Source organism: Toxotes jaculatrix, chromosome 7 (assembly GCF_017976425.1).
Source record: "Toxotes jaculatrix isolate fToxJac2 chromosome 7, fToxJac2.pri, whole genome shotgun sequence".
NCBI lineage: Eukaryota > Metazoa > Chordata > Actinopteri > Toxotidae > Toxotes > Toxotes jaculatrix.
Window position 1 is genome coordinate 6,571,846 of NC_054400.1, and position 19,404 is coordinate 6,591,249.

General features: G+C 39.2%; 1 protein-coding gene across 1 annotated transcript in view; it reads right to left on the reverse strand.

The window, feature by feature from the left end:
• si:dkey-215k6.1 (transmembrane protein 132C) overlaps positions 1–19,404 on the reverse strand; it is a 215,121-nt gene that overhangs the window by 92,965 nt on the left and 102,752 nt on the right. The window contains exon 4 of the mRNA XM_041042341.1: positions 7,482–7,622. Coding sequence (XP_040898275.1) covers positions 7,482–7,622 — 141 coding nt within the window. The remainder of the gene's footprint in view (positions 1–7,481; positions 7,623–19,404) is intronic.

Consider the following 19,404-nt stretch of genomic DNA (forward strand, 5'->3'; position numbering starts at 1 on the left):
ATGTGTCTTTGGATTGTCCAGAGTAAGGAAGACTCAGAGAGAGTTATCTCAAAGACTGAACGAATGAAATCAGTACTATCCACATGTCTGAAGATACAGTAAGGATTAAATTCAGGTCAAGGGTTAATGTCAGGCACAGAGTGTAATATGGATCCAGAAAAGGTGAGGAGATAATGTAATAAGTGAAAAGCTTTAATGACCAGAGAACTTCAGTGTTGTTTGAGTATATGTGCTTTGCTTATGAGGTAACAAGGGGCATTTCTTTGGCCCTAGTTGTTGGGCACAGAAAGGCGTCAGACATAAGAACACACACACAAATTGATTTTACATGCTCACAGTGTAAACATGAAATGTAGAAATATCTTTCCATCGCTGCCATACACATGCACGCACACACACAACACACACTGCAGTGAATGAAAATGGGATAGAAGTGTAACTATCTGAAGGGAATTCTCCATTTTCCTCTATCCAGGGACAAACACTAACAGCAAAAGTGTGACACTCTCTCTGCCATTTTATTTCTCATTTTTCTTGTTGTAGTTCTCCAATTCTCTCTCACTCATTTTAACTTTTCCACCCTTTCTTCCTCTCTCTCCCTTTCGGCCCTCTCTCTCTCTTGTTGGCAGACATCCCTCTCTCTTTCAATCCTTCCTCCCTCTTGCTGTGCTTTTAATCCCCATGTGTGCCATCTGAGACTGCAGACATCTTGGCCTCATGTCTGTGCTCTCTATGTGAATGTGCATGTGCGTGTGTGAGTGTGTGTATCCCAGGGAGACTGCCAGCACTCAAACAAAAGCTCTCTGTTAAGTTAGTTTGTCTTTACAAACAACTAAAACCATACAACACTTAACCCTGCTCCATGCATCTTCGCCTCCGCTTGTGTGTGGATTTAAACCGGTTCAAACATAAAAAAACGTAATCCTCAATCTTGTGTGTCTCTGTGTGCAGCGGTATTTTTGATTCAAGTTTCAAAAGCATAAGCATCCTTCAGCAGGGTACCGGCTCCAAGCATATTTCACAGGAACAGAGGACTGACTCGACATAATCTAACGTATACGTGTGTCAGAACTTACTATCTCCACCTTGAGAGCTTGCTCCTCTTTTTTTGCAAATGAAAACTGTACATTTGATTGTGAACATGTCAGCATGTGTTCATTTTAAAAAATATAATGCAAAGATGAAAAGACAGGAGGAAAGGAGGTACCACCCTCCACACACACACACACACACACACACACACACACACACACACACACACACACACACACACACACACACACACACACACATCACTGTTTGTGTTTGAATTACTTATGACAAGTTTATATAACTTTTATGAAATGTATGGCTAAGCTAATGAATTACTCATGTTGTGTGTTAGTATTAGAAGCCATCAGAATGTCGGAATGTCAGAATGTATTTATGCCTGTGTGTGGTTAGTATGTATGCGTGCACAAGTATGTGGGCACCATACTTTAACTAGAACCACCACGAAGAATGTGCATGTAATTGTAATTGTTTTGATTAGCTTCCCAGTCCATCTCCAAAAACTTAAGACTACAGCGAATTGTGTATATTTATAGTTATAGCTATCTATCTATATTCAAAGATTATTCAGCTACTGCCGAAAATACTATAAAATTGTTAAAGTCATTTTCCATGGCTGACACTGCAAGCAAAGGGCTCAGGATGATTAAAAAAACTCCAACGGTATTTAACACATGCACACTCACTCACACACACAAGCAGATAAATAGCATGTCAATGTATGGAGGGTGGATAGTGCATTACCCCAGTTCTTGTATTGAACGAGGCCCATTAGCAGTGTTAATCTATAGATTTAATCGTGATCATGAAATAGAGCACCGCTCCCATTCTAGCAGCATCAGCCACACTCATAAACTATGGCACATTTTCCACATACAAACCACCAGACAAAACTAAGGTCACTGTGAGCCTGACCCACTTCTTCTGCAGTTGAATTTATTTAACATGCAAAGTAATAAAGTAGACTGTAAACAGAGAAACTAATTTTACAAGTGAAACAAAACCTCTGAGAGTCTGTGAAAATGACTAACAATATCAGTAACAACACTGAAAACTCAACAAGGTCAAGCCTACTATATAAGCAACACTAACTACAAATGGAAAATGACAGACAACCCAAGAAATTTGCATGGAAATATACACAGGGTTATAAAAAATAACATGATTTTTAAATGATATTAATGACCAGGGAAAGATAAATGAATAATAATATAGAATCATGACCAAAATGAACTCCAACAAAAGACAAATCTTGCTGGAGGGTGCCTCTGTGACTTTTTTTTTAATAGGAGAGGAGAGACACGCACATCCAAACATCTCATTATAGTTTTATTTTTAAGAGCACTGGTACATAATGGCAGAAGGGCAGGGAGGCAGAACTAAGCAGAGTGTCAATAGCACAGTGTCACGGTGCTGTGTACAGCTAAATGATATCAGAATGGTCAAATAGTGAGAAATACACAAATAATGAATAATTACTACATATTCAAAATCAATAAAGAAACAAATGAGAGCTGGAGGAGAGCTTTGATCCAAACTTCTGTGCAAATAGCCGGCTTTAATGGAAAAACAACTGAGGTCTCCTGGGACACGTGATGGTGGAACAGTAATTACAGTCATCATGATCTGCAATTGGCTTCTTTTTTTGGTCTCAGATAAGTGTCAACTTGCATGCATATATGCAGAAACACTATATATGTAAAATACCATGCATACACCCACCTCATAGACAAACACAACCATAAACACATACACAACCACACGTACAAACACACCTCCACTCACACCAGCGCCTACACTCTGGTTCTAATTACTGCATCAGCTCCCATGCATCCCCTATTATGCTCATACACTGAACATCGTATCATGGCAAATCACATTATATCATGGAATTACAATAGGTAACAGGAATCAGTTCACAAGATTAATTGTCGGAGGCAGTAATCATTCCCGCCCTCTCATTCATAAAAAAAGCACACTCACTGTTTCATGTCTCAACCTGTAATATCTCATTAGAGATTAATACAGATCAGCTCTTTTAATTAGCCATCCCGCCCACACAATTGCTGATAAAAGCCTGTGATCTTGCTTGTTGTATGCTGGCAAAACAGCCTGTCTATACTGTACATGTGTCTCTCTGTGTGTGTCTTCCCTGTAGTAGAAAAAAAAAAAAGATGTCAGCTTCACTCCCACTACAGTCTTCATAGCTCTGTATCATTAGAGAGGTAACACAGCAGTACTGCATTGGATCAGCCTTTCGCCGTGTGTGTGTGTTACGCCCATGTTTGTACAAGCCTGTGCACTTATGTATGTGTGTACATCAATACACATGTATATATTTGTGCTTGCTGCATCATAATCTGAGCTTTGAGGCACCTCTTTTGTTTGCAGTATCACTTTGAAGATGGCAGAAGAGGTGTACGTGTTAAGAGGATGTGAATAAGCGTGTGCATGTCTTTGTGAGAGCCATATCATAATCTGGTTTCTAAAGCATCACTTTCTGTGTTTACCCTGGTGCCACTTTGATGAGTTTTTCCCTCAGGCCAAGAAAGAAAAAAAACTCTCTCCACACATGGTTACATGCCAAAGCTCAGGGAAGTAAGCAGCTGTTTAGAATCACCTCCATCACAACACCTCAAACAACACCATCCTGATGAATGACAACAGGCCAGGAAAATGATTTCTTTGCCTCAAGGCCACAGTGGCTGACAGTCCCAAAATTCATCAGACGCCTTCAGTATTTCACTAGCTATGCTGAAGTGCACCACAGGGGTAAGAATCAGTGAGCATTCAACAAATATCCCAAAAGTGTTACCATAGCATCAATAACATTACTTTTTCTATTCAAAGCATCTGAAAAATTATGAAGTTTGCCACACCCCTTCGCCAAACAATTGTCCAATCATAACTTAGCAACCACAGTAGGCACAGCAAGCCTGTCAAAAGTTGGAGTCTTCAACATGTCAGTGCTTGGGGCAATAGTAAGAGCCATGATCAGCATTTAAAGAGTTTGGAGGAAAGTGGGGTTTTTTTAACCTTTCCATGACCAAAAACATGAGAGCAAAAGTGTAAGGAATGGATTAACCAGTGTGCTTATCTGCGCTAACATATGTTGCGATCATTTGCATGTCTGGCTAACTAGTAATAGAAGTACGTCATTAGGTAACATTAACCAAGCTGACATTAAAAAAAAAGCCTAGCTCACTATTAGCACATTAACTGTGTAGAAATTACTCATTGTGTGGAAGCTAATTCTGAATGGTATCGGTGTCTAGGGTTACATTAGCAGTTCTGCTAAAGTTAAAGTGAAAACATACAGTTTGAAAGTACGAAGCTAAGCAATCAGGGTTATATTAAAATGAAATCCCAGGTCTGAGCTTATATTTTTCCTTATAAAACTAATAATACAGAAACACGAAGAATGCTGTGTCTTCATTCTCATGTCTCATGCATCATCAAGATTTCCCTCCCCTACAAAAACAACATTAAGTCAGCTATGCAAACAGCTTACTACGAGCCATTGCTACATTTTGTTGGTAGGCGACTTTATCAGCCATAGTTATTATGACAGGAGGAAAGAAGTTAGGTGACGCAGTATATAGACCAACAAAGTCCACATTAGGAGGTTGAGGTGGATGGATGGGTCAACAAACTGTCGGTTTTTGACACAGGACACTGCTGTTTGTTTCCCATTTGAAACCATCATTGGTCTCTTTTCACCATGATTGTTCCACAGTCTTAACTGTGTGTTTATGATTGTAATCATGACAAAAAAAAGTCTTCTAACGACGTAGTTAATGTAAACCACACCATGATCTTTCTCTAAATATAACCAAGTAGATATTCTGCCAAAGCCTGACCAAACCGTAAATTCTTGTTGATGGTTTCATGCGAAGATGGAAAGACTGACAGGAATATCAACAGTAAATAAGGGGACAGGGCTTAGTAAAAGGGAATGGTATGACTCTCTATGCCACTCTGATTCCTGAAAAAAAAAAAAATAAATACAGTACATCCTGTACCATACACACGCTATAAATACACCAGGTTCAAAGTTTTAAAAGCATCTGATAAAAACTTTTAATTGTCTTACGCTCTTAATTTGAAAGCTCAAAGCTGTTGTGTCATCACTTTTATTCCCTTCTATGGCACATTTGGAGTGTTCGTTGCTGCTGATGTTGTCCATCAGTCAAGGCTGGACGTGGCTAACGGCTAGCTAAGTGGTGCTAATTGAGCTGAGACCCTGCAATGATAGTTTCATGCAATGGGAAGTCATTCATCAGTAATGCTCTCAACCAACAGAGAAAGACAGGAAAAAGGGAGAAAAGTAGGAAGGAGAAGAGAGAGTGAATGAAAAAGAGCTGAATGGACAGATAGAAAAGGTGAAGAAGGAGAGAGAGAAGAGCAAAATAAAAAAAACATACAGAGGCATACAGCACAAAGAAAGGAAAGAAGATAAACAGATCTGTATCCATATTTTCCCATTCAAATCACTGTCCATTCAGCCATGGCAAACACAGTTTCCAGCTGACTTTGTCTGACACTGACACATACACATACACATACTCAAACACATACAGTATATACAGTATTCTGTATTTGGCAACATACTGGCCAACATGTTCAATCTTGCATCCAATATTTTCACACTGAGCAATGTCTGTGAGCGTGTGTGTTTGTAGTTAGATCAGACTGTACTTGTACTGGGCAGCTTCCAGGTGTGAATGACAGTGTAAGTGAACTAGGCATCCTGGAAAAGAGAGCAGTGCTCACAGTGATACTTCTATGGTTAGATAACAGTTAAACAAAGTACATTATATTTGCTGAAATAAGTCTTTTGGCATAAGTCATCAGTGCAGATGATGGTCAGCATGTATTAGCCACAGGTAAACAATTCCCGTTACATCATTATGTAGTTTTTTTTTTTTGTCTCTTGAATTTAGCACAGCTTAATATGAACACATGACTGAGTTATAGTGTTATTCCAAAATGTCATCTACTGTATCTTTAAAAAAAAAGAAAGAAAAGAAAAAAGATTCTTTATTTTTGCCCTTGAGGGACAGTGATTTAGCAACAGCTGTAATAAGCCCTACTGTGCTTCTTTTTCAAGCTGTCGATCTTTGAATGAGCTTTTTTTTTTCACACTGTTGAGAGCTCTGTTATTTGACTGCAGTCCTAGGAGCTTATTTTGGGGTGTAGCAGTATGTGAGTCAAACCAGTGGTATTTCCTGCATCAAGGCTATTTTAATTGTTGTTTGAACTGTTAGTCATGCATTGTGTTGTTTTTGTACTATTACATTTTGCACTCAGTCACTGAAATACATTATCTCTGCCACCCAGTTAACCTCAGTCTCTGTTAGCAATCTTGATTTTGATTTTTGTTTTTTAAGTGAGACATTTTTTAATTTAATTTAATTTAATTTTAATTACTTTATTGATCCCTCCTGGGGAAATTACTGTCTCCATTTCTCACCGTCTTGGAGTTTTGCGTCTCACCTACACTCATTACATTTATCATGTCCTTGTTATTTTTTGTGTCATGCAACAACAACTTCGTCCTAACCATGCACTGCTGTCAGGCAGTGCTCACCTGCCACATTAGCAACAAAATAAAAAAAAACAGATTAAAAAAGGGTGTATTTATTTTGCCGTCACTGGTATTACCCTACTGGCACACACACGCACATGCACACATGCACACATGCACACACGCACACACACACACACACTCACAAACATAACCAACCATACAAGGACAGAGCAATTACCAAGTAAACGGCAAATTTAGCATGACATGTGGGTCAGCGCGTTCCATAGACGTGTACTACATACACGTGTGTATACAGAATAAAATGAACACTTGTAACCCTTGAGCCTGAGTCTATCAATTTCCTTGACACACACACACACACATCTCACACATACACACACATCTCTAGGGTATAGGTTAGAAGTTGGAGCTCAAAGGTCAGACTAACGGCCAATCCACAGACAACAAGACAAGCTTTTCATGTTACACTGTCAGTGCAATTACACTGTCCACAGTGTTCAACTATTTCTGAATCTGGATTAAAGATGGCTCATAGAAATCTGTGCCCATTCACTGTGGGTGATACAAAAATTATGAATATTTCATTTTTCTTTGCCACACTTTATTCACTTCATAGCATAATCGGCCATTTTTTAATGAACTGACAGCTTTTACTTCAGAGGAACTGTCACTGTAAAAACAATCAAGATCTCTTATTACCAAGTGTAGGGCATGAACAGTTTTAAAGCCTTGAAGTCAAATAATCAAAGAGCTTTTCAGACATTTTATGCGGCACCCACAAATACTCTGTACAAAAGGAAAGACCTAACCAGCTGCTGGATAAAAGAGGAAGCAGTTGGTGGAAAAAAAAAAAGAGTAGATATGTAAGCTTCAGTCCTACCTCTCTGCTGTGGAGGAGGGTTTTCTTTGACACATCACCGCCAACGAACTGCTTCCCGGTGCCATTTCCTGTTTGATCTCCCACGCGACAAGGTTGCTAGGTTTCACAGCCAGGAAGTTGATGCCTGACTGGAACCACACCCTGCAGAGAGGGATGAAGAAAGAAATGAAGAGAGAGAGAAGAAGAAAAGAGAAAGTGAGGTTAATCTAAAGATCACACAAGCACATCATAAACAAAAGAGGAAAGAGAGCCGAGTTGTCACAGTGACAGTTAGGGGGAATTGGCTTAAAATTGAATTTGCTTCGCTTGGAATTTCCCTGCCCTGATTTTCTCGCTGATTTTCTTTAATCCCTGATATGTGCCATACTCTCTTTGTATAAAATGTCTTTTGAAATTGATTCACGCAGCATGGTGCCACCTCCCACGGTATGTTTTGGTGGAAGAAGACAAAGGAATGACGGGAGAAGCTCCTCTAAAAGTTAATATTTTTACCAGAATAAGTGCTGCGTGGAGGATGAATTGGATGTAGGCTGAGCCAGAGATTATATCTAATACACAAAATGTGATTTTGCTGATGAGAAAGGCCAAAATGAGTTAGACATTTTGGCTGCACCACAACAGCAGGGCCAGATCTATAAATGTGAATGTCGCCGACTGAGGGACTGACTGAGGATGTTACACCACTGGCCATGGCTCTTTGAAAAAGAACTGGTGCCGGTTTCTAGCGTGTCATCAGGGGGTGTTGACAGGCAGTGTTGCCTTTGTCACTAAATTTATTGACTTTTGCAAAAAAGCACCTAGTGACACAGCAACTTTGGGCAAACCCTATAGCTAGAAGACAGTCGACTGTATGCAAGTTCGAGGTTGGACGTCCAGCAGGCATATCTCTCTCTAGTATCATTCAGTTGATCACACAGCAGCTGACTTAGACACAAACGAGCTTCTAACTTTCTCTCTGATTTCTCTAATTTTACAATCTAGCCAAAATCACAGCACAGTCATTGTCTTTTCTGTTAATTCTCCACTCCTTCTTCCTCTTACCAGCACCCCCCTCATCACTTTTTCTCTTAAAACATTTCTCACTTTCACTGTCTTTCACTCTCTTTGAACAAATGTACATTAAATCTCCTACCTCTCCTTCACTTTTTGCTTTCCCTCATCCTCTCCCCTCTCCAGTTTTCCTTCCTCCATTTAGATTGCTGCTGTTCATTTTTGCCTTCCTTATTCCCTCTATTTTCTACTCTCTCTTCCAGTCCTGTCTTCCTTGTTTTTCCTTTCTTCTTTCTTTCCCCTTCCTTCTTTCTCATCCAGGTTTTTCTTTAATCTGGATATTTCCTCCTCCATCTCTCTGGGCTTCAACTCTCCCTACCTCCATATTCTTTTCAGTTTTCTGTTACATTTCGTACCCCTGTCTCTTTCCCATCTTCTCTATCCTTCTCCTCCTTCTCTTCCAGATGTCCTCCTTGTTTCTATTCATCCTTCCTCATCATTCCCTCGTTGCTCTCTCTCCTTTATTTTCCTCACCAGATCTCCTCTTTCATCTCTCCTTTTCTCTTTCTCACCTTCTCCTAAAGCTTTTCTCATGCCTTTCATCCATCCCTCTGTGATTTTTCCCCTCCCCCCCCCCCCCCCCCCCCCCCCCTTCCTTCCCCATATTCCTTGCTTCATCCCTTCCTCTGTCCCTCCTCCATCCTTCAATCTCAAGGCATCCTATGGTTAATCTCTTTATTTTCTTTCCCCTTCTCTCTCCCTAATCCATCCTCATGTGTTTTGTTCTATTTATCACCTTGACAAGACCCTCCCTCAGTTTATTAACACACTTTATAAGCACGCATGCACATGCAGGCAAGCTTGTTTACTGCTTTCCTTATTAACACACATACAATATGCTCTGGCAAACAACAAATACCAACACAGACGTATTTTCCAATAACCTTTTTTCCTCTATACAGAAGGGGAAAAAAACTGCCAATCCTCCTTTCTCATTATTACTTTCTTGTGTTTGTCTCGCTTCATGTCTTGCCAAAAACCGCCTGCAAATATGTCATTCTCGTCCCTTGACATGTTCTCTGTACATTTGTTGGTGAGTGTGTATGTATATATGCACCTATGTGTGTGCTGTATAATAATATAAACAAGATGCTTTTTGGTGTTTGGCACAAAGGAACCACCCTCTTGTGAAAACCCACTTTTTTATGTTTCAGTCTGAACTAATTTCTCTTGGTTGATTTTAAAGGAGGAAAAATGTTCCCTCGTTGACTACTGTATTGTTTAAGTTTGGGTAAAATTGAAAGTGTGAAGTGAAAATTTGAAAAAAAAAAAAAAAAGTACTATTTTGTAAGTAAAGCAATGTCTGAAAAGCAGTGTGTGAATATGTACCCAAATAAAATACAGCGTGTGTGTATGTGTGTGTGCAGAAACACAGCACAGAATAATGGGCGGCCCCTCTAAAAACTCTTTTATAATTCAACAGCTGAATGTTCCATAAAATCAAAAAACTCTCCACCATTGTTCTGCTTCCTCTGTTTCTTTCTCTCTGTCCTTCTCTCTTTCTGTCTCCTCTATCTCCCAACCTCACCCTTCTCTCTTGCATTCTCCTATTCACTCCGTCCTCCTCCTCCTCAACCAACCCAGAATTTAAGATAATCCACTTCAAAGGAAATTTACTGCACACAGGCTGTGGCAACAAAAGTATGTGAAGCAATGGAGCAGGAAAAAAAACAGACGATGTAATGTGAATGACAGACTGACAGGAATGAAATATGAGGGAACAGAAATGTATGCCTGAACACTGGCTGGGAAAAATTCATCCCAAAGATTCTTAGATGACAAGGTTGTGGCAAAGACAAACCGTAAATAAAACATAGTGGAAAAATAAAATTAATAAATGAAACTTCTCCAGCCCTCGTCCCGTATGTGAGAACACAAAGCTCATTCTTGTTAATGTAATATCAAATGAAGCACTCTCTTGAGCACTTTGAAATAAAATCTTAAAATTCATTCAAAAAACATTTTGAGATGCATTTCAACAGCACAGCCAAACCATGATCCAAACTGTGACAGGCGTAAAACTCCAACCCACACTGGCCCAAAGCCACCGCTACTGCAGGAAGTACAGGCCTGTCAGCAAACATTTGGAGACGGACTGTCGATGATTACATCGGACATGTTACCTCCGTTACCTACTGTTTGGTTGTCACTCTACTATTGTCTGTGCAAGTGTAGGGTATTTAAATTGAAGGATTTCAGGGAAGTACAGATCATAGTGGACGGAAAAAATAATAGTGTGGTTTTTCCTTATGATGTCATTGCTTCATTGCAACTGTGAAACTGTTCTCACTAGAGAAAAGCACACATAGCTTCATCAAACACTTAATACAGTCAAGATTTTCCTGATAAGTGAGCACATGCAGTAAGAAAAACGAGAAACTTGACCTGACTGTGCAGTTCCTCTCAGGTCTAGAAAGCATCTTTCAGCTCACCATTTTGGTTTTACAGCTCACTGCTCTCACCAGCCTCGTTTCTTGCCACACCAGGAAGCTGTTTTCTACGAAAAAGACTCCACTATACGGTACGTGTCCCGCACCAAACAACAGACTCACAAAGTTAGTGACTAGCTTGTATGTGTAGTAGCACATTTAGTAGCTAATGAGCCAGATGCTTTCCTCAGGATTTGGTAAAAACTGAATTTTGGACTTGTGCTCATCACAAGGCACATTTGCCATTGCAATTTTACAAGGCCAGGACATGTCAAGTGTGTCTGTGATGGTTTGGGGTTCTGCCATGATTAGTGCTACTTTAAACATAACTACAATCTTTCTACACTAGTTTCTCAAGTAGTTTTACAGTAGTTGTCTGAATGAGTCTTTTTTTTAGCACACATTGAAAAGTGACTTATGTTGTTATTAATGTATATGACTTATTGCAAGTTCAGTATATATTATTAGTATTTATGTTTCCAAACTTTCTGAAAACATCCTTTATTTCACAAAAAAGAGATTCATCAAGAAGGCCAAACACATTTTTCGGCTTAACAAGCTTAAATCCCATCACGTTGTGATGCCAGGGGTCCAAAACCCTCAAGTCAAAAACCGGCATATTGCTGATTCAGTCAAAAGGAAAAAGTGAATTTAAAACATAATGGGGCTTTCAATCACAAGTGAGTATATGGCTGTAAGTGGCTGTCACTTTATCTCTAAAATTCAGAGATGATGTGTGTGGGAAAAAGTAGACTGACTTTGCTTGCATGGACCGGGACTGATGAACACACATAACCACAAAAACAAACACAGACATTCACATATGTAAGAAAACACAGTGACACTATTGTCCCGTGGTGCATCTGTCAAGACTTTGGTGTATGTGTGCGTGTGGATGTCTGTCAGCAAGCAGGATGATGGACAAGGCTGCGTCCCTAAGCTGCTTCTGTCAGATCCGTGTACAGCAACAGAGCCTGACAAGTGTCTCTGTGTCGTTCTTTCTCTGTCTATCTGTTTTTTTAGGTAATGAAGGAAGACAACCAAAACTTCTCCCTGTACTCTCCTACTTTTCTTTCACTTTGCCTTATTCACCTCCCTCTGCCTTTATCAACCCTTGTTTTATTTTTCATGTTGTTGATGCTGCTTGGTCTTGACACTGGGTGAGTTATCTGATAAACCTCAACAGATATATTTCCAATATAGATATCAGTGGCCGCCTTTGCTCTCTAATTCTCATCTGAAAAAAAAAAAAAAACGCTTTATTTACATATTAATTCTATGATGCTGCCAAAGCAATACCAACAATTTCAATGCAATACACTTAAAACTTTATTTACACCAAAAATATTAACTGAGGACCTATTCCTCTCCTGTTCCCTGGGTGACACATTACACACATTCATTACAATACAGTCTGCTCCTGTTGGCCATAGAGAAGCTTACAGAACATTACCATTGATTTTTTTTTTTTCTTCTTTCTTTTTTTTTTCTGGAGCAGTGCCTTGTTTATAGGCCCCTCAACACTAGTTTTCCAAGTGGAAAAATAAAGAGTAAGTGTAGGGGAAAAGCAATAGGGCATTATGCCAAAAAGCTACACTGTGAATCAAGCTTCCCTTTGCTCTTTTAAATCGCAATTGTAAGTTTAAAATGCATAGTATGTTTCCGTCAACATGATGATGTCTCTTTTTCTTTTCTGAAGTCCTTTTTATGAGCCCCAGAGTGTCTCTTTACCTCACTTATGCAGATTGTGGTTCTGCTGCATTTTGGCTCATTCTCCAAGAGATATTTTAAAAATTCAGGTTTCACTTCATCTGTAGCTTCTGGTTGATTATCGTAGGAGACACTACACAATTATGCAAAAAAATTCCAGTTAGTGGAATAGGTCTCATGGCGTCGGTTTTACGGGAAAATAACCACAAATCAGTGCTAAAAAAAGCATTTGTCTTTTACTATGAGGATTACCAAATCCATATTCAGCTCTGAATTTTATTTACCACAACAACAGAGTCTACCCCTTCACCTCAAGAAACAGCACTAAAGCTGACATAAGTTATGTTGTCCAAAGGGAAAAGCTGAATGGAGAGAGGGAAAGAGAAGAATGTGAATGAAGCAATGCATATTTATAGCTTAGCCTTTCCACACAGGACTACTGACCCAGGAAAGCAAGCAATATGTGTGAGAAGAGGATAACAGATTGTTCTGCTAAAAAGAAGAATCACTTTAGTCCAATTAATTCCCTTTATACCTAACCCCATCCTTTAAATACTCTTCCTACATCTTTGACTGGTTTAAAACCTTCAATTCTCCAATGAAAGAGAAAAAAAGAAAAACTGTTTTGCAATTTATTATAGGTAATTGTTCAACACTTGTCAGGAAATGAGGTGTAAATTTTTCTCTGCTTCTGGTTTATACACATACGCACACCGAATCATGATCGTCAATACACACGCACATATTATCTCTCTGTTGCATAGAAGCACAATCAGCACTGACACAAGGTCATGTAGACCTGTGAGTCACATGTATGACTCTGCATGTGAATAAATCACTGCGGTGATGCAGATAACTCTGATACTGGATTCTTTTATCACTATAAATACAGTTCACGCAGTCACAGCATTTTCAAAAGTAGGTGATGTGAACCACTTGTGGCCATCAGAAATTACAAGGAATGGCTGCAAAGCTGGTGAAGGATTGATGAATGATAAAAACATGTCGAAGGTGCCTACAGTGTCTTCTTTTCAGGGTCTCAGCCCAAAACTAGAACTATGTACCTGCAGTCTAGGGTGTCCTTGTCTCTACAACAAGGTAACATCTTAACATGCAAGGTGTGTGAGAAATTTATGTAATCACAAAGTTCCTCTGCTTTTCAACGAGACATGTAAAAATTCATTTTCCCTCTATTGTGAGATTGTTCTTTCTTTCCTAACACTGTTATTTTAGGTTTACAGTGAGCTTTGCACTCAGTACCGATGGCTTCTTGCAACGTTAAAGGAATTTAAGCTCATTCAACAGTTGCATTCATTACTACACAACTCTGGATGAAAGCGTCAGCTAAATGCCTAAAATGTAAATGCAAAGCCAAAAGACATTCTTCTCAAAACAAAGGAGCAGACCCAGAGCCATATGCTATGTGTCAGAAAACGTTGCTGCATGTTCAGCAGCAGATGTGTCCAAGCAACAAAAGGAAAAGAAGACATATTGTTTGTCTGAAGTTGTTGCTGAGCAGATGTTCTGGGAGAAGACATGTTGGAAAGATACTGTAAAGAGGCACTGTTGAAGTCCAGCTTAATGTGTTTGTCCTGGATCCAAACTGAACCAATGCAATCAACAATTCATTCATTCATTGATTTTCTACCGCTTAATCCGTCAGGGTCGCGGGGGAGCTGGAGCCTATCCCAGCTGACTATGGGCGAGAGGCGGGGTACACCCTGGACAGGTCGCCAGTCAATCGCAGGGCTGCAATCAACAATTCTCAAGTGTAAATACAGTAGTGTGGTGCCAAAGTCTGACAGCACAGTATATTTAACTTGTCTTGTCTCTCAACTAATTTACCTTAGTTAGTTACCTCTGTGTCTTGTACCTTCCTATGACTGATTTGAGAGAAACCTTTCTAAATGATTCCTGCTGGGCAGAATCAGTTGGTCTAGCAGAAGCATGTAGTAAATGTAGTAAAAGTGTGTTTAGAACCTGTTGCTCAGCTCAGAGGATGCGACAGTAATGAGATTACAATGTGAAAACTGTGATTTTACATGCAAAATATTATTCGTTATAAAAAGTTTTGCTAAGATTGCCTATAGTTTATATCACTACCCTCGTCGATAATTCATGACTTTAAGAGGCAACACTGGCAACAATAAGTTAAAAGGTAGCAAGTCTCCAGAAGCGCAGACAGATGTTCAACATCAATTCAACACACCTCCTGCATGATCCTCAACACATTCTGGAGAAGCTGTCATCATCTTGTTTTCTGCTTTTTGAGAGGCAGAGGCAAAACAATCTGTTGTTGTGATCGTAGCATCGAGATGATGCAGGGCTCCTTTTTAACAAGTGACAAGCTGTCAACAAATTGAAAAGTCGAGAACATGATTTTTTGTAACAAGTTGCAAAGTTTGAGCTATAACAAGAAGTTGTCCACCTGTGATCATGCATAATCCTTGGCTCATCAAATTACTGCTACATCTAGACTGTGATGACAGGTACATCAAGTCTGATTTTCTGTCACTTTGGTTAAAGTATTTTTTAAATAAAAAAATCACATTGTATACCCTTTATGCACATCAAATGCATGTTCAGTTGTCTAAAAAAGTTTATTTATACTAAGTTTAAAAAGACTTTTATGATGCAACATTCTTTTTGTGATTATGTTGATGAATGTTTCCCCCGTGGGAAGATGTATTTTTACCAAATTTTTGATGGAGATTTAGGAGTCATAGTTTAGTGCATTAGTAAAACCTTGAATGTATGTATTTTGAAGTTGCAGTGACGGACAGATTGTAAGGCAAGGGTTTTGAATTTTCAGGATGAACAGGTGGGATTGTTTTTTAAGACAGGGTGAGACAGATGGGGGGCTGTAAGTTTGGAAGTTTATAAAAAACTGTTGTTAAACATTTGAAAGACGGATGTAAAAGAGCCCAGTTGTGTTGGTCACAGGTCAAACATGTTTCTTTGTGAGAACATCTGTTTTGTTGCACTAACCAGAATCTTTTTCTCTGTCTACTTTGAATTTATTTCCTTTTCTCACTCTACTTTTGAAGGCCTTCACTTGCTCTTTCCTGTCGTCTGCTTCCTTTGTTGTTCTTTCATCCCATCTTTTGTTTTCATCCCTCTGCCCACTCTTACATCAGCTTTTTTTAATTCTCTACCTCATTTAAAGTTTTCTTTTGCTTTATTTCTGCTTATACACGATTCTCTGTCACTCTATTTCCTCCTGTAACTTAAACATAATATCACACACACAAAAAAAGGCTTTTCTCAGTAGCGTCTGAGTAACATACCAACAACTATGAGAAGTACAACATTTATATTCTATTACCTTCGCCATTGCTTTCTCCTTTTTTAATGCATATTTTCAATTTGTGAAAAAAAAGAAAATTTGTAAAAAAAAATAAAATAAAAAAATATCGCAAAAATAACCTTGCAAAACTCAGTGTATCGATAGAAGCATAAGTGAAATGGAAACTGATTTAGCCAGAAATGGAAACGGATTCAGCCAGATAAATGATGATAAATGAGGTATGTGACCTAAACTTCCACTGAAGGGGGAAAAATTGTTGCAAACTAAAAATGACTGGAATGTCTCTCGGATACAAAAAAGAATGAACACGGATGTTTCCATTACAGTGTCCACATTGCTTTCAATAGTCTGAGGTTTGAATGTTAAATAATACTTCATCTGTTCTTTACAGACTGCAATCCAACAGACACAAGAAAGACATGAAGGCCTGATGCACATCTCCGTCAGTCCTTAATGTGCCTTGAAACTGGGTCTTGTGTATGTGACACCTACATGGGGCTTTAAAATTTAATCAGCAAAACTTTATCTTCAGGTGCATTTTTGATTTTATCCTGAATCACAAACAAAATAACCTTTTCTCTTAAGGAGTGAGAGAGCACCCCCTAACCATCTACCTACATAATCACACACACACACACACACACACACACCACCACTGCAATCTCTTTGGCTGTGTCTCTCCACAGACACTATCTCTCTCTCCCTGAGCAGCTGGCTCCCCAGTTATATAAGTTTACTGCAAAATGACTATTGTGTAATAATGATGAAAGCTCCTGGAAAACAGGGATGTGTGTGTGTGTGTGAGTGTCTGCTTGTGTTTGTGTGTATGTTTGATTCAGCATACACTACATGAAGTAAACATGTGAATGCCCTCACAATACATGCTTCTTTGCTCACTGTATGAGCGCTTATACATGCCTGCGTGCACATATGTTGGTCTCTCCGCTTGTGTGCTTATTATGCATGAGTGAGGAAAATGCCATCAGTTGCCTTCTGCTCCAGACCTGGTCTTTGTTTTACACCGCTGCTCAATTCAGCACCACCAGCCCTGCAGCGGTAGCTATTATAGAACTCATGCATCAACCCTACATCTGTCCTACACAGTACTAAAGACAATCTTAAAGGACCATAATCTGCGGGAGTTTGATCTGGATGATCATCAGTAAAAATGACAATTATTTAGCCAGCTGTCAAGACTTTTCTGACTGATACTGTATGTTTTTGTTTTGCCTGACACCTAATTTCGTTACCAGTAGAGGATGGCACAGTTCATTCATTCTTCAATTCCAAAGAGGGCAAAATATTGTCACAGAGTTTATCAAATTCAAATCTTTAGAATAGATTCATACTGTATGCACCATGTGAGGTGCATGGTCCAGGACACATTATTATGTTCAGAGAGTCAGCATGGATATGATAATGATCTAGAGAATGACCATTTAGGGGATGATGTTCAATGGAAGGTCCAAAAGCAAAAAGCCAGATGCAGCTTAAATGGACTAACTCCAAATGGGGAATAGTGATGCCTACAGTTATAACTACAATAGAAATAAAGTGCAGCTGTGGAAAATATTCTCCTTTATGTATTCAGTGACAAATTTATTAGGTCATGCTGAGTGAGGTGCCAGTTAGGTTGAAGGCTGACAATATAAAGCAAATGATTGACTGAACACTGAAACAACTACATGTATTTGTAGGATCATACTACTAGTTTTGACTTCATTTCATTACTAAAGATTCAGTCACAAACTAATTGTGCAGTATGCTTTGGCAGCTCTCAGAGTAAACGTTCACATTCATGTTTAAAGCTGCTGATATAAAGCAAATGCAATGCATGCTATTATGCAGTCAAAAGATTTTAGGGTCATTTGTTTTGTTGCAGCGGTTCGTGTGACATACATTTTGTCATTTGACCACCACGTCAGCGAGAGTCCATATGCACAGTCAAACTGGTGTGAACACATTATAGCATGCAGACACCTTGTTTAGCATAGACAGAACCACATGGAGGTCTGCAGTATATCTGGTTCTTTAGCCCTGTGACAGACTGGAATGGCAGGGACAACCTCCATAAATGGTGAAAAGATCACATTATACCAAGTTCCCTGAAAAGCAAAATCAAGCATACTGAAGATTATAAAAGAACCACAAATGGAGACTGAATGCACAAGTTACAATCCTCACTGATTAACTTAAAGATTAATTTTGGCATTGAAAGAAAATGAAAATAGAAAATCAGCAGGAACTGATTAACAAATCGTTGACATAACGCTGTGAATGGTTGTATAAGTATAGTTGTTTGTGTTTTTTAAATGATTACACTTGATAGACCTGAATAAAAGTCTGAGTCATCATGCATTGTCAGTCCTACATTAGCACTGCAAGTACAGTAATTCATTCTTGAATGTTTTGCAGCTGGCACACAAAGTGTTGTTTTTTAACACCAAACTAACACCAACTTCTCGCTGACCCTTTCTTTGTATTCTCTCTGTTTCCTCTCAGTGGATGGAGCCAGAGTGCAGCAGCAGTTCAGCCGGCGTGCTGTAACGCGTGGGACTTTTACAACTGCTACCTCTGTACACGTTTTTAAGCAGGACACTGATAATGTAATCTGCACAGCTTGATGTTTGGATACTGGATCCCTTTCAAATAAAAACCCTCACACATGGAATCAAACCGCCCACTCTACTTCCCACCACACATGGGATTAGAACGACACATTTCTCTGTAAACAAAGACACAGACAATGGTGGTGGGTTGTTGGCTGCTGTAGTAGCTTCGAGCTAGTCCTCTGGGCTGAGGTCCCAGATTAGCGGTGTAACAACCAGCTACTCTACAACAGATCACTTTCAGCAGGCAGAGCCCGGAATGCTAAAGGAAGACTTTCAGATTTGATCAGATCTGAGCAGAATGAAGAGAAATGCCTAGCAATTCACATGGTACATAATTGCTACATAATTAATGTGTTTGTTTGCTTCATTTTCCAGTATCACAGGATGGTCTGGATCTGGACTATTTTGTGACAGGAGGAGGAGTAAGACAGCTACTGGTGAGGCTGAAACAGATACTTGAGTATTGTTGCTATTTGTAGTTAACTTGTAAGAATACCTTGCACTTCCTTGATTAGAAAACATTAGCCTGTGCAGTAACCAACTAATATAGTATACTGTAAATTATTTAGCATATATCAGTAAATTAATTATGAAAGATTCACCTCCTGGAGGTTTGAAAGGAGGCTTTCAGTAGTTACTAGTTCTATCCTTGTTACTTATAGGAGCAAGGATGTGGCCTTAACAGGTTGGCAACAATACCCAAAGACCCCCACGGTGGTCAACCAGTCTACTATTGCTCTTATTAGTCAGGTTCAGTGTTCAAAGTTTATAGGTAAAAGTCTTTTATACAGGACATATGAAACCCTAAAGCACAG